The sequence below is a fragment of the Pygocentrus nattereri genome, chromosome 1 (assembly GCF_015220715.1).
Source record: "Pygocentrus nattereri isolate fPygNat1 chromosome 1, fPygNat1.pri, whole genome shotgun sequence".
Taxonomy (NCBI): Eukaryota; Metazoa; Chordata; class Actinopteri; order Characiformes; family Serrasalmidae; genus Pygocentrus; species Pygocentrus nattereri.
In genome coordinates, this window is record NC_051211.1 from 47405916 (window position 1) to 47431606 (window position 25691).

At 40.9% G+C, this 25691-nt stretch overlaps 1 protein-coding gene across 1 annotated transcript; it reads right to left on the bottom strand.

Moving 5' to 3' along the window:
- Window positions 1–1427: 1427 nt before the first annotated feature.
- LOC108436000 lies at window positions 1428–22050 on the bottom strand. The gene is made up of 8 exons (XM_017712191.2): window positions 21962–22050; window positions 20256–20297; window positions 9370–9473; window positions 8004–8098; window positions 4592–4810; window positions 4216–4316; window positions 2032–2114; window positions 1428–1780 (listed from the first exon to the last, which is right to left on the bottom strand). The coding sequence occupies exons 3-8, from the start codon at window positions 9449–9451 to the stop codon at window positions 1599–1601; spliced, it is 762 nt and encodes a 253-aa protein (XP_017567680.1). The 5' UTR covers window positions 9452–9473; window positions 20256–20297; window positions 21962–22050; the 3' UTR covers window positions 1428–1598.
- Between the last annotated feature and the right edge of the window lie 3641 nt (window positions 22051–25691).

The following is a 25691-nucleotide window of genomic DNA, read 5'->3' on the forward strand; positions in this document are numbered from 1 at the left end:
TTCAAACGGACGCTGGAGGAGGTTTGAATATGGCGGAACCTTGAATTTCGACCAATAAAAAAGGCGGTAGGTCATGGTTGCTAGGATACGGGCTGACATGGGCGGGGCAATGCGTGGCGCCCGTTGATAAGGAGCCTCACACGGTGAACTTCAGCCTCTCATGGCGGTGTTTGCAGGTGTTCACTCTGAGTTCTTAGCCGAGAGGGATTATTAACCGTGTTTACTACGTGATAAGCGATATATGCGAATTGCTTACAGGCCCTTTAGTACTTGGTCAAAACACCAAGAACACTTTTCACACAGGCACACTACTGCCACCTCTTGGTTAAAAACGAAATTTCACAGATGCTCCCGCCTAGTTAAAGCCTAAAGCCTAGTTAAAGTTAAAAATGACTATTTAATGCGTTCTTTGTCGTGTTATGTGGTTCTGTAGCGCGCTGCATCCCTCCGCCTCATCAGTTTCTTGTATTGTTTTACTTGCTGTTTCACTTACTGTTTACGTCCATCAACGGTCTGTCACTACAATTCCCAGCATGCATTACACAAGCGCGTCATAACACCACCCCCCAAAAACACAAACATTGAGAGAAGGCCGATGTACCCATGTGGAGGCTGATAAACCCAGGAGTAATATTTGGCTTCCTAACCTTAACCTTACTTATCTGACTTCCTTCTGCATTAGCCAGCTAGCAACAAACTAAAAACGTTTCATACAGCCCGACCTCATGTGTCTACACCACAGTGATTGCAGTTTTTGGAAAGTTCCTCTCCACCTTTAAAGTAAATCATAAGGTTTTTTCCCCCAAGAGTGCCTTTCAAAGGGGGATTCCAGCGACTTTTCAAAATTTCTACACAAAGAAATGGTGATCATTATAGAACATCTTTTCAGGGGTCTGCACCAATATAGATATATTCGTGCTGCAGACATCGCGGCCCCTGGTACCTGTTACAACCTTTGTAAGAAAACGAGTCAGTACGTTTCTCTACAATGAGCCATTTCTCAATAAACCACTCTGAACGACTGTTCACATCCCAACTGCTGAATTATACAGAATATTTTGAAAAACGGTGGAATTCCCCTTTAAACTCCCCTCTATTCATCACATTTCACATTCTGCTGCTTTCAGCTTTGAGCTCATTTGGCAGGTGGCTCTTAAACACCCACATGAGCTGGCACCCATTGGAAACAGACCACTCAGTCTCTGATTGCTCATCAACAAGACAAAGGAGCACATTAAACAAATATTCTCAAGAACAGTTGCAAAAGACAGAAACCAACTGAACAGGCTTCGTTTTCTCCACCCACTATAGTTCAAAACTGACAGCGAAACTGAAGAGTGATTGTTTTGAAGGGATCTGTGTATTATGAACACTGATTGTGCAAATAATACATTACAGAATTACAAATATAAAACTATGTTATTACATCTGAGTCATTTTGCATGACGTTTTAACACTGTACATTCAGCTTGCCGCTTTTCTGACTGATCCACAAAATTTGAAACAGGCCACAGGTCAAAGAAAAATAAGAAATAAGACATAACTTTTATCATATTAGCTTTTTCAGAAGATTTATCACAGCACACTTAAATCTTTGTCTAACAAATAGTCTCTGCATCAGTGCTACTGGTGACTTTCCAGTAAGCTGTCTGTCCACGGCGGAATGCCCCCCGACCTGGCGCAGTGACCACTGGTGAGACCTTCAGCAGGGAGGAGAAGTCGAGGGGCTCCCAGAGTGAAGTGCTTTGGCCTCTTGCCGCTCGGATGGATGTGTGGGAACCTGGTAGAGACGGTCATTAGTGTGAACAGTAATGTCTCTTGGCAGAGGAACACGAGCCACTTAGCTGAGGCTACTTGTGTAAACTGAAAAAAGTAATGTGGTCAAGTTACTTGATTCAAATGTGTGCATCATTTCCACATTAATAATATATATTACATCAAAACAGTCTAAAGTAAGTCAAAGTCAAGTAAATTCAATGCACTACTTTTTGAGTGTAAGCTTTCATTTAAACTGAAAAAGTGGTAACTCACCCTCTGTTCCAACTTGATTGCTGGACACAGTGGATTTTGGTGCAGGAAAATGGACAGAGTGGCTGTTTGACAGACCTGAAGATCTGTGGATTAACATCTTCTATTAGCTATAACAGGACAGGTCTTCATTAAAGGGGAAGTTCAGTCATTTTTCCAAAATTTTCAACATATGAAGATGTAAACAAAGTCATTCAAGGGGTTTAATGATTTGCAATAGATGGTGTGATAAGATTTTTGTTTATACATTTAAAATATTTATGTATTAAAATGTATATTGCAGAGAGGTATATACAGGCTGTTTTAAGGCAAAACAGTCACTTTTTTTTACTAATTTACCACTATTTTACCATCATCAGCATTACATATAAAATACAAAAGACACATGTATGTTCACTGGTCATCTTGGATAGTAAATTGTGTTGTAGATATTGTGACTCCTAATCACCATCACTGTAAAAAAGGAAAGTAATTTTCTGTATGATGCACCTTTTCACATCAAACCACTCTGAATGACTTACTGATAGTCACAAACAAATAATTTTACATCCTGAAAAAAGTCATGCATTGAATTTACACTTCTACACTCCACTCCGCAGAACCCTTCAGTTTGTCACGTTACTCCACCAACCAATCACAAGCCAGCTAGCAGATCTCAGCCATCTGAGTACTGATGATAATCACCTGTGTTTCTATGTGTATAAGCCTGCTTGCACCCTGTCACTGCAAAGTATTGCTTCTGTTCAGTCAGTGCACACCAAGCTGTTCTCTTGTTTGATAGCTATCCTGTGTATGACCTTGGTGGTTACCACCCTCACTTGTTTATCTAACTCAGCTATCGTCTTTGCCCGTGTGTTGTGTTTTGGTAATCTGGTTTCTGACCTGATCTGGTGTTAACTCTCTTATTTTGGTTAATTCTCCTTTTAATAAAACTGACGGTTTATCTTTTATCCACGTGTGTCTGATTTGTCAACCCAGCATTACAATTTCAGCCAACTGAATTTGACCTGTGGTGAACTGTGACTATAAGAGATAATAAAATAAATGTCAACACTCTGTCAAAAACAAGGAAACAACACCTCTATGACAATGCAAATTCCTGCTAGCACCCCTATAAGATTCTTATAAGTATGTTAGCACTAAACTAACTGAGATTGACTTGAACTTTTGGTGGCCAGTCTAGATGAAACCACGGACATTTGAAGCTTGTAAAAGACATTACCATATACTTTACCTTGTAGCAGTTTTACAGTGACTGTTGGTGAACAGGGAACAAAGAGCTGCTGTCACTGTTTTTCATTTCTACCAGCTGACTGACCCCTGGTTAGACTACAGCTGGTATTCATAGTCAACTTTCAGAAGGCTTTGAGTTTTTCCTCACAAAATCAATTCCACCCATTGCCTAAATATGTTAGCAGCAAATCTGACATGTTAGGCTTTCTGTTCAGCTCCTGAAGTCTTAACCAACAGGAAAGCTTGCTTGGCTGTATCGACGTAGAGAAAATAAAACCTAATTGGATTGGATAAGATCGCGAATACAAGCGGCCGAAATGAGTTTCCTCCGCAGGGTGTCTGGACTCTCCCTTAGAGATAGGGTGAGAAGTTCAGTCATCCGGGAGGGACTCGGAGTAGAGCCGCTGCTTCTTCACGTCGAGAGGAGCCAGCTGAGGTGGTTCGGGCATCTGGTTTAGGATGCCTCCTGGACGCCTCCCTCGGGAGGTGTCACAGGCGAGTCCACCTGGGAGGAAACCCCGGGGAAGACCCAGGACACGCTGGCACGACTATATCGCCCAGCTGGCCTGGGAGCGCCTCGGAATCCCCCTTGGAGAGCTGGTGGAAGTGGCTGGGGAAAGGGAGGTCTGGGCTTCATTGCTTAGGATGCTGCCCCCGCGACCCGAACCCCGGAGAAGCGGAAGATAATGGATGGATGGATGGATGGATGGATGGATGGATGGATGGATGGATGGATGGATGGATGGATGGATGGATTGTTTTCTGTTGGGCGTTTCGAGTATTTAACCTATTTGTTTCCAACTAAAACTTACTAATGAAATTAATACAGTACTTGCAGAGTTTAAATACAACAAGCATGATGATTGCAGTAAGCGGGGCTTCCTACAGCTGCCCATACAGGTCACACAACCACAGCATGTCTTTTATAGAATGTAGTATGCTTTCCACACATACCTGCTGCCCAGGCCACTGGTGTCCTTCAATGAGCGAGTTGTTAGCTGAAGTGGATGAGTAAGAGCAGGTAACCTGTGTTGATGACTGAAGATGGGCATCCTCTAGAGAGGTGATGTATAATTATGCATTAATTCAGCGCTGATCATCATCCATCTGGTTATGACTTTCATTACGTCATAATACATTCAAATGCTTACAATACATTCAGAAGCTTCAAAATGCTAACATTATTTGGAATTATGATCTGAATCCAATGGCAACTGACTCCATAGCCTTTAATAAAGCAGCTGAAATGCTTTAGCTTCTTTTGGGAAGTGCAGTGGCAGCCTTGGACTCGTTATTTCAGCACAATTAAGAAGAAATGTATAAGCAGTACCTTGGTGAACAGCTCACAGGGCAGATATTTGGCTGGGCTATCACCTCCGTCCATATCAGTGTGGTTTTGTGTTGGGTTGTTGGCCATTAGCAGGGCGGTGCGGTCAGTGTTAACCTCAGAGGCTTTGTACATCAGCAGCACACGACTGTGAATTCTCTGCCACCGTGACTTGCACTGACGCTCCAGCCGTTTTGCATGCTCCATGTGATCAACAAATGCCTTGAAAGAGAAGGAAACAAAAACGAAGACAATGAACTCAAGGAATGTCTAACCTTCAGAAGAAATGAATGCATGAACTATACAACTTCCACAATAGTCTCTGACCACTCTAGCGACGTGTTAGTCATTGTTCATTGGATCAAAATGGCACCTTGACATTTGTGATTCAATTCTGTCCAATTCATCATGTATGTTTACACTTCAGATGCATATCATTGCTGTCATGACAAAACTTTTGTATCCCCAATGTGGTCATTGGGGATTCAAAAACTAAAAAAAAGTATATGTTAAATTCAACTTAATATCAAAACTGACCTTTTTACTTTGTTACTTCATGTGCTGCATGATTCATCATATCTCTTAAAAGACTTCTGTTTTCTTGCAATCTTCCATTAAAAATGACTTTTGCCTGCCTTGAAAATGAGTCACTGGCAAGGCAGCAGCAGTCAGGGAAAAATAATATTAACCAGTAATACAGTTGCATGAAAAAGTTTGGGTGGCCCAGGCCAAAGTGCATGTTTTGTGAAAAGAAGTAAATGATAATGCACAGTTCCCTTTATTTAACATGTGAAGTGATCTGTGAACATTCCTATTATACAAACAACTCACAAAGCACAAAGGGTCTCAGACATTCGGTCTCTGAAGACGTATATAGACATCTAATGCTCTGAATTCAGTTCATGAAGGCTTTGCTAATTAGCTGATGAGCTGAATGAGCTGTGTTTAATGAGGCAGTCTGTTGAAGTCTGTAGTGTTGTGGCCCACGAGGACTGGAGCCTGACAAATATGCTTTAAAACATCGTGCTGACACACTGTGGCCTTCAATCAGACACAAAACAGCATAACAGCACAAACAATGACTAGTAATCGATATAAGATGTAAACAAAAAAAGAGAGAAACGTCATTATCTTCATTGAAGTCTGAATATTTCGTTTCTTTAAAGGTGCACTCTTAAAAAATGTCTCTTCAAGGGTTCTTTAGTAAAGAAAATGGTTCTAAATAGAAGCATGAACACTGAAAAAACCCTTTGCATGATTAGAAAGCTTTCTGCATCATGAAAGGGTTCTTCAGATTGACGGAGATTGTGTTATATGCGGTTCTATATAGAACCGTTCTGAAAAGGGTTCTATGTAGCACCTATAAGAGTTCTTCTAAAGTTATGATGTCAAGCTTGTAACAATAGAACCCCTTTTTGGTGCTTTATAGAAACCTTTGCAAAAAAATGCCTATATATTCTTCATCAATCTTAAGAACCCTTTCATGATGTAAAGAACCTTTTAATTATGCAAAGTGTTCTTTAGTGTTCATCGTTCTACAGAACTATTTTCTTTACTAAAGAATCTTCAAAGAAGAGGTAGACATCCGAAACATTTCATCTATGAAGGATCTGCTTTAACCTATTGCCTTGTTTGATGGTTTTAGAGCTCTCCTCAGTGGCTATAGTATAAATAGCTGGGATTAGGATGTTTTATGCTATGGCCATTATAAAACCTCCTTTGGAACGTGGACAATCCAGTCCTAAAATCTGATTGTTGTAAAATACTCAAAATACTCACACCTATGACCGCCTCATAACAATCAAATTCTGTATTACTGTGCCCAGTCAATAAAAAACATCATGCTGTTAATGGAATAATTAATAGTAGCCAGTGGAATTAATGATAAAGAAAGAACCGGGTTTTGTTTTCTTATATGTAAGTTATGAAATTTTCACTTCTTCTCCCAAACAGTGCCTTGTTTGTCCAGTGTGGAACTGTGGAGATGTGGCTAATCCCAAATGACTATTTGTTAGACACATCATGCACTTTTTGGGTTTGGGAGGCAGTATGTTCATTCCTAGTTGCACTGCATAGTGAGCCGGAGCTACTTGATATTCAGCCCCAGTGTGAGAATTAGGCAATCAGGGACTTAGGGTGTTATTAGGCATGTCATACCTAATAACACCCTTGCCTGTAATAAAATCAATGTAATACATGGTCTCTCGCAGCTAATTGCTTTAATTTGTAGCAAGGTAGAATCAAATTTAAGCCCAAGGATAAAAAATGGTGTTTAATTCACAAATATATTCCACTAAAAAGACCTAAAATAAACAATTTCAGTTATCCCAGTCGCCATGGAAGGTTTATGGCAACTGGCATTTGCAAAGGTTAAAAAAAGTTAAAACTAAAAAAAAATATTTTAACTTAAAAGAAGTCACTTAAACTAACAAGTCAACATGAATCAGAAATCAGATTCAGAGATCTACTGAATGATATATTAATTGTAGTGAGTAAAATGGCTATAATACTGACTGCGACTAGATCTTACATGTGATTTGGCAGTGGGCAGCACAGTGCAGTAGGTAGCGCTGTCTTCTGTATGGAGTTTGCATGTTCTACCTGTGCCTGTGTGGGTTTCCTCCCACAGTCCAAAGACGTGCACTCAGGCCAAAGGGACAGGCTAAATTGCCCCTACACTCTCAGATATAAAGGTATGAAACGGTCACTGGGGCAGTACCCCTCTTATCACAGGGGTGGTGCCCTCGAGTGTACATCTCAGTACCTTTAGTCAGGGAACATAACTGTATCATAATCCATTGTATTGACTCCACTCAAACACAGGGAGGGTCTCTGAGCTAGCTGAGCATTTTCTCTCAATGATAGATGGTGCAGTAAAGGGAAGGAACCTGTTATTACTGGTTTGTATTATTTTAAAAGTTAAGAAAGTTAACAAAATGAGAAATACTGATAATTGTTATGTTAATATTATAAGTTTATTAAACTAAACCAAGAACAGCTCAGCCAGTTTGCATTAAAGTCTGTGTAGTTACTAAATAATGGGCCTTAGTATGTAATAAGCCTGGCGTTTTAGGGGTTAAAATCAACAAACCGATTTTCACGTTTGGTCATTTCTCAACTTGGACCACACAATCTAATTGCTTTTGAACAGCACAGCTGAATATACTTCTGATCTAATTACCAGACCATGCCTAGTCACTCAGATGTACAGCATGGTGGGTGCTGCAGAGAGCACAGAGACACTGGAGGCCTTTGTAAACAGAGTGAAGAAATCCAGACTTGGGAAAAAAGTTCCATAAGGTGAGTATTTCATGTCACAGTCCCACAGATGGGCTTCTGAATAGAGCTTTTTGGACAATAACAAGAACAAAACAACACAGAAAACAAATCGGCCTTTTTTTTATGCCAAACCAACCTTAAGTCGTGACGGCCCTTGCGAGGTCTCTAAGAGGGCCAGCTTCAGCTGTGATTTCTCTCTCAGAATCTTCCACACCTCCTCAGAAATGGACACTGTCAGAAGATGATATTTTGTGGAGTGCATTAACCAGGTATATTATAACCTACACTCTTAAAAAGATGGTTCTCCAAGGGTTGTTTAGTAAAGAAAATAGTTCTATATAGAACCATGAACACTCAAAGAACCCTTTCTATGATTAAATGTTTTTCTGCAACATGAAAGGGTTCTTAAGAATGTGCTGTAGATGCTTTCTGAAAAAGATTCTGTATAGAACCATCTACAGGACATTCTCCATCAATCTTAATAATCTTTTCATGATAAAGGACCTTTTAATCATACAATTGTTCTTTGGGAGGTCACGGTTCTATATAGAACCACTTTCTTTATAAAAGGACCCTTTACTTTACTAAAGTGTGTACTTTTAAAAAAAATAATTTTAGTCATATATCAGGAACGATGCATATTAATCAACCCCAAGGTTTAAGGCCAGTGTTAGCCAGCTGGCTCATTTTCAGCTGTAGTTCTTGAGGCCTGATGTTAAGCCAGAAACAATTCAAATAAAAGACAATGCATATACTGAGAAGCTAACATTATAACAAGCATGAAGCAGAACAAAGACAAGACAGAGGCAGAAAACTGCAACTGTCGAAAACAGTGTGTTTATATGCCTTTAACAATCCGATAACTGCAGAATATCAGATTTTGTCAGCAATCATATCAACTGATTTACATGCACTTGAGTAATCAGATAATGGGGAAGCTCCAGGTCTACATGAGTCAGGCAGTAATCAGATTTCTGCTTTGCAACCAGCCAATGAACTCACAGAAGAAGACGTGACGTAAAAAATTAAAACTCAAACTTCATACCATGGCTTTTTTTCACAATATCACGCTACTTTACCTAATAATATGTACATACATCATCTAAAATGATGAGGAATATTTTATTTCTTCATTTCGTCAAGCATGTATTTAATTTACGCATCGCTCCAGAAGTGTTTTGCTGTTTTGTCTTGTGGTAGTGCTGCTTGCTGAATTCCGGTACCGCGGTCTGTTGCACTCATGCACAGACTAAGAAATCCGAAAGCGTTTACATGCACTGAGAAATCTGATTATTCAGCTAAAATCCAGCTCTCTTTATCCAGCTCCCTTAATCGGATTTCTAGATCTCACTCTGATCTAAGAAATCAGAGCATGCTGTTTGCATGACCATTTGAATAATCAGATAATGGATAAATCCAATTTTGATCAGATTATTATTAAATCCCATTTATCGCAATGCAACACTAAACCCTATGAGATTAGTCGGAGGCTTGTAACTCACCTTTGGCTGTCTTGTACATTTCCCTTGCGAGTGAAGGAATCAGCTCTTCTTCTTCCAAAGAGCAGAGGAGAGGTTCTTCCATCTTAGGTCTGTTTCTTAACCTGCTGTTAAGAGTTCTCAAGATGACCAAAGCTGTTCTTAGCTGCACAGTTACTTAAAGTTACTGTTACTAACTAGATGCACAATCAAATGCACTCAAAATACATAAAGGAAGTAGCAAAACCACAGATAAGTTGGTAGGAGTTTGTGCCGTCTATGCCTTAGTTTCGCAGATATTTAGGACAGCTGGTGAACAAAGTGACGTCTAACATTATGCAACAGCCCCAGTACATTCACTGAGGCTGTGAAACGGCACTTACTTTGAACTGCAATGTTTGCACATCATTGTCTTCTGTACTGGATTTTTCTTTCTACTGTTAGCAAAAAGTCAGTGAAAGCTGCTATTGCGTTTTCATGGCAGTGGGTTTATTGATGGTTCTGAGCATTTTATTGATTCGTTCATTCAATTATTGCCACACGGCATGTAGGTATGTGGAAACTGTATTCAGCTCTGTTGTAGCAACAAGTACGCATAAACATGCAATATAATACATATACAGTAAACAACAGACAATACACTTGTTATAGAGGACTGATGGAAAATTGCTGTGCATCTGTGCATTTTTACGGTTTTAAGGTTGAAAATCTCACAGAATGACTATGATACTCCCTACTCAATGTACACTGGATGAGAGGAATCTTTAATTATGAATTATTACACTGTGTTTAAACAGAGTCATGTTCCAATCATTTTTCAAGCTTTACCAACAATACCCTGCAATTTATTATGAGTTTGAATATCTACATGTCCATACCAAAGTGTAAGAGCACTCAAAATAATGGACAAATACAATTTAACCAACAGATCTTCTTACTTTTTAATAGTTAATTGTCTCAGAAACCGCTGTTGAGATTTTTTGAAGATATGATCAATACTGATGCTCCACTTCAAGGAATCGCTAATGTGAGTCCCCAAAAATCTGAAAGATTTTACAACACATCTTGATTGTCCCAAATTCTGCACTGGAGTTTTTGCAGTCTGTTTTTTTCCTGTAATAACAATAAACTTTACAGTTTTTGATGTATAAAGCTGGAGGGCATTGTTGGTGCACCAGGCTGCTGATGGTATCATCTTTATATTTCATAATTTGAACAAATTAACTGTGAGATACCATTTCATCAGAGTAGAGAGAGAAAACAATTATTTGTAGCTATTCACGAATTTGTTGCAACAGAATTTAGCAAAAGTTTGAAACTAAGCACCCAGCTCAAAACAGGCATAGACCATATGTTGAGTTGTGAATGCTAGTTAATCAGCATGACCATGATGGGCTAAACCAGAACCAGACCAGCATAAAACAGCTTAGACAAACATGGGAAGCATGTTGGTATGTGCTGTGTTTTTGTTTTATTTATTTTTTTCCTCATCCGGGCTTTGCTGAAATAAACAGCACAGCTGGTTTGGAGCTCTAGTGCTGGTCTGGTTCTTGCTGGTTGACCATCATACCAGCATCCAAAACACAAAATATGCTGATTTTGCAAGTGAGCAGCGATGTTCAAAACTGTTCAAAACATTATGTTCTTACTGTTACTGTACTTAAGTAGTTTTTTGTGAATCAGTACTTTACTGAAGTTTTTCCATTTTGGGAGACTTTTTACTTTCACTCCACTACATTTCAAAATCAAATATCTGACTTTTTACTCCATATTTTGTGAAATCTGTCGTTCTTTTTGGTTTTTGTGTGTATAAAAACATAACATGTCAAAACGAAAGAAGCAAGAACACCGATCAGGGCATAGCTGTCCCTTTGTTTAGAGCTGGTTTTGACCTGTTGGTCATACCGACCCAGTGCAGCACACGGTTCAACGTCAGCGCATCAGCGTAAAATTTTGTGAACATAAATGATGAACTAACCTAACTTTGTGTAAATAGAGCACAATATAGTCCACAGACATGACAGTCGTGACAGATGTGTATTTTTTTTCTGAATTTATACAAACACCATTTCATTATATTTATAGTAAATTAGTCTGGGCTGGTTTATGTTTATGAACAGGGACCTACAGATCAACATAGTAAAGGAAACTCATTTGTGATCCAGAGTTTAAAGCCAGTTTTTATTAAACTTAAACTTGGAACTAAGTTGCAGATAAATCTTAAATCTTGCTAGTAAAAAGTGATTTCAGAGCCACTCGGTTCTCCCTGATGGAAACTGTATACCTTCAGTGTTTTGTGCTTCTGATCATTTTAATAGACGCCAGCGTCACTAATTAATGACGTTCTATTAAAAGACTGCTTTACCAAGAGAGACGCTGGAGGACTTTCACAAACATTTCTTACAAAAATGCTAATAGGACATAATTAATCCAATTCTAGTACTTTATCTTTCGATACTTAAGTACATTTGAAGGTAAATACTTTAGTACCTTTACTCAAGTGGAGGTCTAAAGGGAGGAACTTCTACTTTTACTGGAGTAATATTTAACCTTGGGCGTCTCGACTTTAACTCCAGTACAGGATTTGTGTACTTGGTCCACCACTGGTTCCCACGAACAAATCCCAAAAGAAAACTGCAGAAGTGGGACAAATACTAGCCTACTGTCCTACACTGGATACCTTTTCCATGCTGCCCTCGTGTTCCCGTGCTAAACTAGCACATTTAACTGTCTGAACACGTAATTACGTTATACGTTAGCAGTTACTAGTTGAGACATTACGTAAGGATTTGTGCAATTAATTTGAGTAAAATGACCATTTGAAACGAATTAGTGTTAGTTAAGCATGTAATAGACATGTAATACAGTACAAACTTACACAAAACCGGCGCAGCCCAGGACTCAACACAACACGCAGTCAGTCAGATTCGGAATGTCGTGGATTAATCTATTAATCTCTTATGTCGTCACAATAAATCGATTCTGCCGTTTCTGACGCCAAAAGTCCACACATATTTGCATCATAACCCTTTATATGTCGTATATGTCGCCATGTATATTAGCATCCAGGACGGTGCTCATACGAATCAGTCAGTGGCAACCGGTTAACCTACCAGACAAAGCACTTTACGAAGCCATCAGAAACCAAAACATTTAATGGTTTCTTTCAGCAAGGACGCGTTCAAAAACCTGTTTATTTTAGCGTAAAGCTTAATATTATGCTCAGTTTAAGCCTTGCTTAAGGTAAAGTTATTTCTGTAAGAGTAAGAGTACACAAAGCCCCGTGTTAAGGCTAAGTTAACAGTCCACAGTTAGCTCATTAGTTTACCCAGAGCCACAGCAGGTGTACTTCGCGTAGTATTTAGCCTGTGTATCTCTATATGTGTTCAAACCAAAGTTTTGTGTTGGCCTCAAGCTTAAAATATGATGTTAGCCGAACGCTAATTTATTGGAAACCCACATAAAACGACTGTAATGTTGATCACGCTAAAGCTCGCTAAAAAAAACCCTGCAAGTGTCGGCGCATGCGCTGAATACCACTGGCTTCAAACCGCGGCTCTGCAGTCAAGCCCTTCTCAATAAAAACGCTTAATTTTCCGGTCCACCTTAAAACGTCGCTCTAGCGATATTTCCCCGCGAGAGGGCGATATTTAACCGATTCATATCTTGGGTCAACCATCCAATGGACAGTGTAGAAAAGAGGTGAAGAAGAGGGTGCAGGCAGGATGGAGTGGGTGGAGACGGGTGTCAGGGCTGATGTGTGACAGAAGGATAGCAGCAAGAGTGAAAGGGAAGGTTTACAAGCCAGTAGTGCGTCATGCTATGATGTATGGTTTGGAGACTGTGGCTCTGTCTAAAAGACAGGAGGCTGAGCTGGAGGTGGCGGAGATGAAGATGCTGAGATTTTCGTGGGAGTGACAAGGATGGACAAGAATAGAAATGAGCAGATCAGAGGGACAGTGAAGGTGGAGCGGTTTGGAGATAAAGCCAGAGAGGCCAGGTTGAGATGGTTTGGACATGTGTTGAGGAGGAATAGTGGATATATTGGTCAAAGAATTTTGGAGATGGAGCTGCCGGGTAGAAGGAGAAGAGGTAGACCTCAGAGAAGGTTTATGGATGTAGTGAAGGTGGACATGGAGATGGTTGGTGTAAAAGTAGAGGAGGCAGTGGATAGGGCAAGATGGAGGCAGATGATCCGCTGTGGCGACCCCTAAAGGGAGCAGCCGAAAGAAGAAGAAGAAGATAAAGTCAAGCCTTATGCAGCCACGAGTAGCAGTGTTGGGCACCTTTGCTGCAGAGTCGTTTTCGGGCGGCCAGATCATCTGTTGACCTCACACCACATTTACTGGGCCATTAAAAGCATGGCTTATCAGAAAGAATAACCTTTGCTAAACCTCACCCAAGGCACATGGAATATGACAACACTGTGGAAATTGATCTCGTCTTGCTAGATATATATATATATATATATATATATATATATATATATATATATATATAAGAAGGTAAGAAGGGCTGGAATACAATACTGGTGTAGAAAATAAATGACAGAGGCCCGTTTATACTGTGACCCTCTAAATATCACCCATCAGCCTCTATGCACAACCAAAGGGTGACTGTACATTGCGAATGTGTCCTGAAACTCTACATTATCAAACAACATGTGGAATCTCAAATAAATGTATGATATACAAATGAATACTATATTATGGTCTTGAAGTGTACAGTGGCGTTTAAATACTGTGACCCACTGAATATCACACATCAGCCTTAACGCACAAAGGCTCCATTTAGTAGACTATTATTGCCTTTGAGCTGAACTCTGCATCAACAGTCTGCTAAATCGGACACTGATATATAAAAACAGATCTAACAGACATGGACTATAAAAATAAGGCAGTAAGATTTTTTATTCTGACCCCCTGGATGTAGAAGAGAAGACTGAGTGAGAACTAACTGTCCTTTCTACTTCTTTTCTGACTGAAATGCTTGGAGCAAAGCCTTGTAGGTTTTTCCACAAGTAAAGCTTTACTGCAACATATACACCGTTTGACTATTTCTCTTGCTTGTAGAATGCAAGATGGAGCTTTCAGTAAAGCATATTTGTTATGCTTTAATGTTTATATATAAAATATTAGCTTACAATTTGATAATGATATATTCTTTCTAAGTATAACAGTCCACATATGAAAAAGTCGGCGTGGTGGGTAGCGCTATCGCCTCACAGTGAGGAGGGCCTGGGTTCGATTCCCCAGCCGGGTGATCAGGGTCCTCTCTGTGTGAAGTTTGCATGTTCTCCCTGTGTCTGTGTGGGTTTCGTCCGGTTTCCTTCCGCAGTCCAAAGACATGCAGTCAGGCCAATTGGACATGCTAAATTACCCCTGTGTGTGACTGTCTGTCTGCCCTGCGATGGACTGGCGACCTGTCCAGGGTGTATCCTGCCTTCCGCCTGAAGACTGCTGGGATAGGTCCCCGCAACCCTGACAGAGAAGCGGCTTAGAAAATGGATGGATGGATATGAAAAAGTCTTTAGTGGTGTATGTTATGTCTTGTCCCAGCCAGCAGAGGGCAGCTTTAACAATCTATATGGTTTACAGTCACATGGAGAACATAAACCATATTCCCACTTCACTGTTTGAAGAATTTAATAGCTTTTTCTTTTTCCAAATATCAAACTTTTTAGCCTATTTGTTTTAAGCAGGCACAGATTTGTGTTTAGTGTGAAACGAGGCCCATAGAACAAATACTCTAGATCAGGGCTGCTCAAATTGCGGCTCATGGGCTGAAGTTGGCCTGAGAAAATGTTTCATTTCATATCTCACCCAAAAAGACGACATATTTTTATACAATATAGTTATATAACCTGTTTTCTGTATTTTGTAGTATTTCAGTAACAAGATTAATTTTTAAAATCAAATCGAAGCCGTACCGACCCCCATCCACCACAAATACAGCAGACAAAAGGTTTTCAGGGAAGCAGTCTCCGCTCTAGCTCCCCGATAATCTAGGTATCATGCCCTTCATGAGTTTGATTAGGTGTGATAGGGCAAGGAACAGTTAACACCATGCAGGGCAGTGGGTCTGAAAAGCCCTGCTCTAGATCAGTGGCTCCTAACACTACTCCTGGAGATGGACTCAAACTGTGGAGTTCAGTTACAACCCTCATCTTACACACCTGATCAGAGAGGTCAGAAACATGTGAAGATTACAAAGAAGTATGTTAAGTGAGAAATAAAACATTGTTCAGAGCCAAAGTTCGGATCAAAACCAATTTAGTTTGTAGGGCACTTCTTAGTACGGTGATAGTAGCACCCAGATAGAAAGGAAAGATCAGTGGGATTAGTTAGTGGTAAAACACAGTCAGACAAGTTATGAGGGCAGCCAGGGGGCTGCAATAATTACAAAGAGAAATGTGAGAGCCGACTTCAGTGTATATTCTCTGGAACATCAGAATGTGGCTTAAATGGATTAATTATCTCATATATAAGACACCAAATCTGGATGAGAAGATATTTTATTCACAGATAATTCTAGCATGGGTAGAATGTTTAAGCAAGTCTAAACATGACTGTGCCAGGATGTGTAGATCAGATTAACCAGTTCCCAAGAAAAGCGCAGCGTTGGTTCATTGAGTTCAGTGAGAGAATGAAGAATTGATCCCCAGTCATTATAACCGATTTCAAATGGTGCTAGAAGACAGGACTGACTCTAAGCACCAGAGGAAATCAGTCATCCTTCAGTGGGGAGGGAATGCTGGCAAGAGAGGCCTGGTGAGAAAGAGAGCAAGTGACGGAGTGCTCTCATGAGTCATCCACACAGCAAGGTTCAGGAGGAAACCCTGATTTGGTCATCAAGCACACAAAAGACAACATTATTGACATTTTTGTGCAATAGTTATTAATCTAATCACTTCGATGGCTTAAGTACAGTTAAGCTTTCAATTTTCCTCATATGCACTTAGGTATACCTCACTTAGGTGTACCTCAAAAAAACATTCATTCAGAGTGGTTTAAAGGGAAATGGTTCATTATTAAAGAAATGTACTGCCTCTGATTTCTTTACAGTGGTGGTGATAGGAACCAGCAACTCAAATATAATTATTTTATTTCATATCCAAAACAATCACTGAACCTACATGTTTCTTCTGAGTTTATACAGGCAACGTTGATAATGGTAATGGATAATGATAAAACGGTGGTAAACCTAAAACAAGTTTTGTTTGGTGACTATTTTGCTATACAGAATCGTGCATGTATCTCTCCACCAAGAATGGACTTTAAAAAATAGACTTAAAACCAAAATCCTATCACAAAACTATTATTTAACAATGTCTTGGGCATCAGGCAGCATATTCATGACCATTTTGCATAACAGCTTTCTGTGCGGGGAGTTTTCTAACTCAGAGTTTTAACTTTGCTTCAGATGTCTGGTTCCTATCACCACCACTGAGAACCATTCTGATTCCATGTTTTTCTAGAACAGAGAATTTCATGTCACACCACTGTGAATGATTTTGTTTACCCTTTCATTTTGCAGAAAATGTGAATAATCAGTGGAATACAACTTCAAAGGGCTTGATGCTTTGCAAATTGGGGGCATTTCATAAAGGAGGTTTTCTTAGTTTGTCAGGTCAGAAGTCAGGTTAACCGAAAGTCAAGGCTGCCCAATATGGGAAGAGGTAAGGGACATTCTTATTGGACAGTCCTTTCTTGCTTAAAGGGGAATTCCACTGATATGGTGTGGTTTGATGTGAAGTGGTTAATTGTCAAGAAACTTACATAAAATTATAGAGAGCATAATTGGCCTTGCTTCCCTGGGTGGACAGGATGGCATCCCCCCCCAACATGATACTAAATGTTGGCCAAGCGCTTTCAGCTGTCCAATGATGTTGCATTAGAGACAGTTCAATGCAGTGGCTCAGTTCACATGACTCAGAGGAACCTTGTGCTGGCTTTCGCTCTCCTGGCAGTGGTGGTATTTTGTGAATGGGGGGGTGAAAAGTAGTGGGTGAAATTATATATGACTAAATTGGGAAGAAAGCTGGAAAAATCCCCCAGAAATATGATAAAACAATGTCTCATAACCAATTCACGTTACAGGTTACAGAAAGGGAGACATCAAATTCTTCAAACGTCTGGTTCACATCACCAACACTGTGAACAATTATGACTCAGCAAGTTTCCCCAGGATGCAATATTTTTCACATCAATCCACTTTGAATGACCTTGTATACCTTTTCATTATCTATGTAGAGATTTAGAACAATCTGTGAAATCCCCCTTACTGAGAAGTCCAGGTATTTGAACAGTAACGGACAAGGCCCAGTTTTCCCAAATGCATTGTGGTATTAAGATTATCTTAACTGGTAGAGGCCATGTTCGATATGATGATCTACCATTTAAGAATCATCTTTGTGCTGAGACGCTTTTGGGAAACCCAGCCAGGTTTGTTTAACTCCACATAGGCTGATCTGGAGTGTCCACTCCACATTCTTCTGCCATAAATTCTACCACAGATGACGACCCAACTCCACAGCCGTACACTGGCCGTCATTCTTCTTCAGGAACACTGATTTCAAATGGTGCTAGACACTGGATAGAACACATCTAAACCACCATATGAAACCAGCATCCGGGAGAAGTTTTTTTTCGTCTGTCTGATGGTATCGCCAGGCCAGGCCGATGGGAGACAACAGTAAAGGAGAAAGGCTGACATAGCAGGGGTCCCACTGTAACAGGAAGAGGCTGTGTCTGTTAAAACAAATGTCACCGTCATGGTTGCCAGGGCAGTGCACCTATGAGCACTGACGTCGACCAACCCTGGTTTCAGCTTTCAGTGTTGTGGCGGATCAGCTGAGGAGAATGTCACGATGATGGGGTGACTTTGTGTCTTTGTATTTGTGTAATAAGCTGCCTTGTTTAGCTGTTTATCAGCGTCTAAAAGGGCCAGAAGAATCCCTGCATCAGTTACTGCCGTGGGAGGATGACGTCTGCACTTTCAGAGGGCGACTAACGGGAGTCGGAAAACATGAGTCATGGAGAGCGCTCTAAACAATATCATCATTTAAACTGGGTCTGGACCTCGGTCACTGAACCTGCCTGACCTGTGATGTGGCATTCAGTGGGCTGATTTTACAAAGATAAACTGGACATGCAGTGAAACTTTTACCTGTGGTACTTCTAGAGGAAACAACCAATCATGCTTGCTGTGTCCATGACTAAATGACCATATTAAATGGAGTCGTCCTTTGCAAATCCTGGACTGAAAGGTCCAGGACTAAATCTGTGCACACAAATCGTTCCCTTCACTTTGGAGGATTCTGATACAAATGCTGAAAAAAGCTCTGATTAGATGGTAGAGTCTGCAAGTCACTGTTTACTAAACATTGCAGGAAGCTTTCAGATGAGGTAAGCAGGTAAAGCATTAGTCACTCAGTTAAAGCTGATGGCTAAAGTGGTGCTGAAACTTCAGGGAAATGTAACTTGCTCAATTTTACCCTTAACAAAAGTAATCAACTGGCCAAGATATGTGTCAGATGTTTGCTTTAGTTTTGCAGCAGAGCTAAGAGGCTAATATAAATGAGTAACTTGTTAATCCCTTAAAATCCCAATCTTATTACATAATAAGGCTTATTGTTCAGTAACTACAGGGACTTCAATGCAAACTGGTTGAGCTTTTCTGAGTGTGAAAATAAATCTTTGGGGTCGTTCGGCCCTGGCCATGTAAGGGCTCATATCATATAAAACCCTAAAAAGATGTCCTTGTTTTTTTTTAATTGAAGAATTCGATGTAGTCTGCAAACACTGTTTCAAACAGGCTCAGTTTCAAAATGTACCATTCACTTCCCAGTCCATATATTCCAAATATACAAAAAAACTGTTTCTGTTGTATTCAGTGTTTTTATGATGCAGTTATAAGCAGTATTTCAGCCTGGACTGCTTTCAGAATGAGGCACAATACAGGGTCAGTCAGAACAGAGCTCATTTATAATCAGTCTTAAAGGCACAGCAACACAAACAGCCTAAGGGAAGACATGTAAACTGGGGTAACTTTACAGAAGGAAAAACTTTCTTTAGATTTTTATCCCCAAGTAATATTTGACCATTTTGTTGGCAAATGATGTCAAAAAAACAACAAAATGTCAAAAATGTACTTAACTTTTTGCATGACAGCAACATTGTGTGTTTTCTACCACTGTAAAACAAAATTGTCAATAAAAGTACAGATTTCATTCTTTTTTGCTATATGACATATTTTTGTCCATTTTTATTTTACCCATTTGTCTGTGCATGCTGAACGGCAAGAAATCCAACCAAATTAGCAACGCAACATCTGCTGCGACTTCGAGAAGGAGTTCAGAAGCATGACGCACGACTTTAACACTCATCAGCACATTAGCAGAGGCAGGCTGTCTCACGCTACTGCCATCTTACCCATCTCTACTGCAAGTGTTGCTTTGTCCCACTGCTAAAATTCCACACGTAGAGATCACCTTCAGATGTGATTATTACCCACCAGATCGTCCATCTGTGGCATCAGGACAGGATCTCGCATCAGCCATGCTTTAAGCATTAACAAAGGCCAAGGCTGAGAGAATGAGAACTAGATCAGCTCTTATATAAGCAGAGTCGTGACTTCTACACAGACTGACAGGTAACTGTCATCTGCTAACTCCCTGGGGTGGAATGGCTTTGCCGAATCTGACATAGATGACAGCAACTGTGATAAAAATATCAATTTGTGGGTCACGTGTATGAGCAGGTTCAAACCCCCTGAGGCTTGCAGCAACAGACACAGACACAGGGAGATAGCAGAGTGGTTAGTAGCTAAAAGGTAGTAGTTAAGATGCTGGATTAAACTGCAAAAACAACTGTGTGTGATATTGGATGACACAATGAATGTGGTCTTACCAGCTCCTATAGGAAAACTGGGCAGCAGCAACGTCTGCAGTTCTGTGAGAAAACAGAAGAGGGCAGTGTTTCAGTTTTAAACCTCATGATATAAACACAGCAGTGATAGACACCAGCAGACAACAAGCTAAAACAGAGCAGAGCAGTGCTGTGAATACACTTCCAGTGTATGTGTGAGAAAGGCCCACCATAGAGACGTTGTTCCCTCCAACCACTCAAGCCACTTCCCGCTCCATTCTCTCCCAGGAAGTGACATGCAGAGACACACACAAACACCGATGAATGGCTGCTCGTGGATCACTAGCACCGATGACATCACCCTTTTTCTTGACGCCTCCTGCGTGGCCTTGTTTTCTGGCGAGTGACGAGAGCTGGCATTTATGTAACCTCCCTCTCCCTGCTCACTCACTTGCTCACCCTCCTTCTTTCACGGTGTTTTTTGCGCCTAGTCACAGCCTTCCAGGCTCCCAACTGGAACGGGTAAACAGCTCTGCCTGGGGTGGTGTGTTCCCCTCTGCTAGGCCTGCATTATTCACGCATATACTCGAGGATGGCACTCTCAAACTATGCCCTATTCACTATATAGTAGGGCCACTCCCTCTAAGACGATGAGTCAACTAATGTTCGATTGGGCTCTTGGTTGAGTCATAGCATTATTCCACTGGGCAGTACGGCACAGCACGGTATGGTTACAAATCTGAACAAAGAACTATCCGTACACTGGTCAAATACCTGTGTCCTCCTCCCATTACAGATGCATCGATACCACTTTTTCCCTTCCGATAACAATAGCAGTACCTGATCCTTTAGTATCAGCCGATACCACGCACCAATACCGATACTAACTCTATCTAACCTCACATATAAGTCCTGATATTTATAAAATTACATTTTAAAAATATTTTATTTTGGTAATATCTATATTCTCCATCAAATAAAACACTCAGCTTGGCTAGATGGCATTTACTTTATTATATACTATATTTATTAGATGCTTAAGAAAATTAGTTTAGTATTTACTTATATAATTAGGAACACTGTTTAACAACTTAAGCAAGTGTAAAATATACGTTAAAATAAAATAACTTTACTGTACAAAACGGTTAAAAACAGAGCGAACAGTAAACAGAAAAACCTGTGGTGTTTCCACATCAGCACACAGCAGTTTCTCTGGCTACAAAACAGCTGAATGTTGTTTCACATCCAAACTTCTCAAGTCGTTGGTCTCATACATGCGTCTTGTTCACTCACGCTGTGTCTCTGAGTGTCAGTTCAGTAAATATCACCAGTCAGTATAAGCGACTTTCATGTTGAAGCGATGGGCCGCGAGACCTGCAGGTATGGCTAGTGGACACACAGGTTGGCTAGTAGGCTGCTATGCTAAGGCTAAATCGAGGCTCAGTTCAGCAAGAGTCCAGCAGTTCTTTCTGCTCTCTAAATAACATTAACTTAGGCTGTAAGTGACCACACAGCGGCAGACAAGTGAGTCCTTAAAGAAGCAGCTCAGCCGTTCAGGTAAGCGGCTCTGTTAGCATGTTCTTAACAGCAAAAACTGGTGTGTAAAGATAAGTAGAAGCTTATGGCACATTCAGACGGTCCTCATAAACTCATGAATTTCCAAACAGCTGACAAATTACGACTTGAACAGCTGATACTGGAGATATGAGGTTTTGTCCTGACCATGACGACGTTATACATTTACATACATTTCTGTGCGATTTGATGATGTGAGATTTTTCCAACTCTGAGCTGAAAGGACCTTCCATATGCACAGTATGGACAAGAAAGGGCTGTTCTGAAAAAAAAAGAGAGGCACGTCAGTATGGCGTACTGATGAAGGGCAGGAGAGGATATGTGAATGGTCCACACAGGTAGTCCACACGTCAAGGAGAAATAAGCAACTGAGGAGGGGGTAGAAGAAGGATGTGCCCGTCACTGAACAGGAAACATTAGGCACACATACACACACACATACACACACGCAAAAAGGCTGTTCTGCCTCAGAGACAATTACCCTCCCGTGTGTCATACATGTGTATGTGTGTCCTCGTTTTAGAGAGGTATCGTACTGCCTTGAGCGAGAGTGAGTCATCAGGTTCCACTCTCTGGCTTAAGAAAACACATTAGCACCATCTCTGTCCGACAAAACCCAAACACACATACACACTGCACCTAACACTCAGCCACTTTATTATGACAAGTTCTATTAGCCAGCCCTGCAGTGTTACAAAGGGGAAACAATCATCTGTCCCATTTCTGTCACAGCATGCAGAGTCCTGACACGACATCCTGTATTTTTGCGCTGGAGACAGAGATATGTATAGATCTCTCCCTCTCACATAAATATGATGACTCGTGACTCATATCTCATGCTGAAATTTTTTTTATTATTATTAAAAGCAGCAAATTAGCACTTAGCTGATGGCGAGCTATCAAAGCGTGACACACAGCGGCACTGAATCTGTTAATCTTTCACACACACACACGCACACACACACACACACATGCTGATTTCTGAGCTGTGTGTTATTCCTGTAAGTGCTCCTTAGGGGAGCAGTCATTAAACAGTGAGGTTCCAGTAAGGGCGGCAGTAGGGGACGACTACAGGTCCACAGTGCAGCTGAGGGATAAAACGTCTGCTTAATAAAATCCAGGCCTCCTTAACCAGCCCTGTGATCAGATAACAATTTCTGTAAAGCTTCTTTGTGACAATGTCTGCTGTAACAAGGGCTACAATAAAATTGGGCTTAACCTGACAGAACACTTATAAGACTGTTACGCATCATCTGCACTGGTGCCAGGGCCTCGTGCACACATATACACACTCACACAAGGCAGGATGTTCGGTCGAGAGGTCTCCACAGGCATGAAACTGAAGCCTGAACATGATTCATCCCTGCAAACTTAAAGCCCGACCCAATAAGGCCCAGACGCTACTGCTGCGACCTGATCCCTTATGGATGCACAAAGCTGAAGCTGCCTTCTTATTTGCCAATTTATTCAAAATTTCCGTTCCACCTTAAGTGATGCAGCAGTTACATTCTGGTGGTGTCATGTAAGGTGGAACGGAATGTGAATGCTACATATGTGTGTGTGTATGTATATATATATATATATATATATATATATATATATATATATATATAGCATTCACTTATCATTATAAATACCTAAGACTAAGTCTACCGCTAAACCAAGCCCTAATCTTAACTTTAGTTGAAAAAAGAGCACACACACACACACACACACACACACATGCACACACACACGCACACACACTAAGCACCAACTTATCAAAACAGTTTCCACTGAAACAGAGCGACTCGTTTAAAACAGGCAGAGAAAACCTAATTTCAGAACATTTAACGTACTTTCAGCCTAACCCTACAAACTAATGCGAAAACAAGCCTATTACCTTAATAGGCATCAGCCTAATAACCTGGCCCACCAAAGCAAAGAGCAGAAGTCTAGAGCAGTCTAGAGCAGAGAGTCTGTGTGGCAGGATCTTCTTAAAGACTCCCCTCTGAGAAGAGCTGAGGGATATTAGTTTTGCCAAGTGCCCACCACAGCACTGACACAGCTAATAAAAGCCATCCACTGTGAGAAATGAGCGATTTAATGCAGCTGTGTATGTGTGTGATAGAGAGTGGGGGGTAATATAGATCAGCCTACAGAGTTCAGCTGTGTGTTAATGCACAGCAGCAAGTGCTGCTGGGTTCATGTATGGGCCATGGGGAGTGATAGCTATAATGTCAGCAGATACTGCATTCTCTCTCCCTCTCTCTGTCTGTCATTCTCTCTCCCTCTCTCTGTATGTCCTTCTCTCTCTCCCTTCCTCTCTCTCTGCCTGTCTTTCTCTCTCTCCCTCTCTCTGTCTTTCTCGCTCTCCCTCTCTCTGTCTGTCTTTCTCGCTCACCCTCTCTCTGTCTGTCTTTCTCGCTCTCCCTCTCTCTGTCTGTCTTTCTCTCTCTCTCTCTCTCTCGCTTTTTCTTCCACTTTCTCTTTTCTCTCTCCTTTCTCCCTCTTATTCTATCTTTCTACCCCCCCTCTCTGTCTATCTTTCTCTCTATCCCCCTCTGTCTATCTTTCTCTCTATCCCTCTCTATTGTTCTTTCTCTCCCTCTCTCTCTTTCACTTTCTCTCCCAATTTCTCTTTTCTCTCTCCTCTCTCCCTTTCTTTCTCCCTCTTATTCTATCTTTCTACCCCCCCTCTCTGTCTATCTTTCTCTCTATCCCCCTCTGTCTATCTTTCTCTCTATCCCTCTCTATTGTTCTTTCTCTCTCTCTCTCTTTCACTTTCTCTCCCACTTTCTCTTTTCTATCTATCTATCTATCTATCTATCTATCTATCTATCTATCTATCTATCTATCTATCTATCTATCTGTCTATCTGTGTTTCTCTCTTGGCCTCTCATTCTATCCCTCTATTTCCCTCGCTTTCTCCTTCTCTTTCTCTTTCATGCATATTTATCATATTAATGACCAATGATGTTTCTTCCTTCCTTCAGTTCCACAGACACACAGATAACTTTATGAGAGAATGAGCTCTATATATACTCCACTGAACTATAGACCAGAGCCTATCAAACACAATACATAATCTTCACTACACCACCCAGAGCTGGACAAACACACACCCACACATGCAAAACATGTAAAACACAACCAGAGCTGTGGCGCTTTCTTTCCTGGACACTTGCAGCTAAATATTTTCTCTCCTTAAGCCTGTGGTCCTGAGGCTCTGGGGTTGGCCAGCTTTTGGTGAGCAATTTCTCCAGAATCTTTGGTCATTTTTCTGGGGAATTTCAAACATCTGGCTGGTCCGTTTGATGTGTTTACAGGAAGAGGCTGAACTCTGGCCCACTTCTGCTCTCGCAGTGTGACACAGCCGCAGGAGAACGGACCTTTCGTGGCAAAACAGATAAACAATCCTAACAATCTAATTGGAGGGGAGCTCTAAATTTAGGGCCAGAGAAAATATCTAGCACTTCAGAGCAGTATTGAACAGAACAACAGAGAGTGGGAAGAGATCCAGCTCTTCTTGAGCAAGCTGAGAGGATGAGTGTTTCTATGCCTCACACATACACACACTCAGTATGGCACGGGTGGGATGCTGGAGGGGATGTAATGCAGGCTGCATCATATTAAATACTCCTCTCTTAATAATGGGCAGTGTGACTCACCAAGACCATTCATCTTACTCCTCTGTGTGTGCATGTATGTTTTTGTTTTTGGGCCTACAAAATATTTGCAAAGTTCCTTATCAGAGGAAGAAATGTGATTGTGTCTCTACGATATTTCCGTAAATGAGACCCTCGCACGCTGAGCCTTACAGAGAACCCAGCTTCTGGGAATTCTAGCATTTTTCTGATTAGAACATACTTTGCCAAAAGCAACAGTGCAGCATTTCAGTCTTTCTCTCCTTACTCCTGCAAG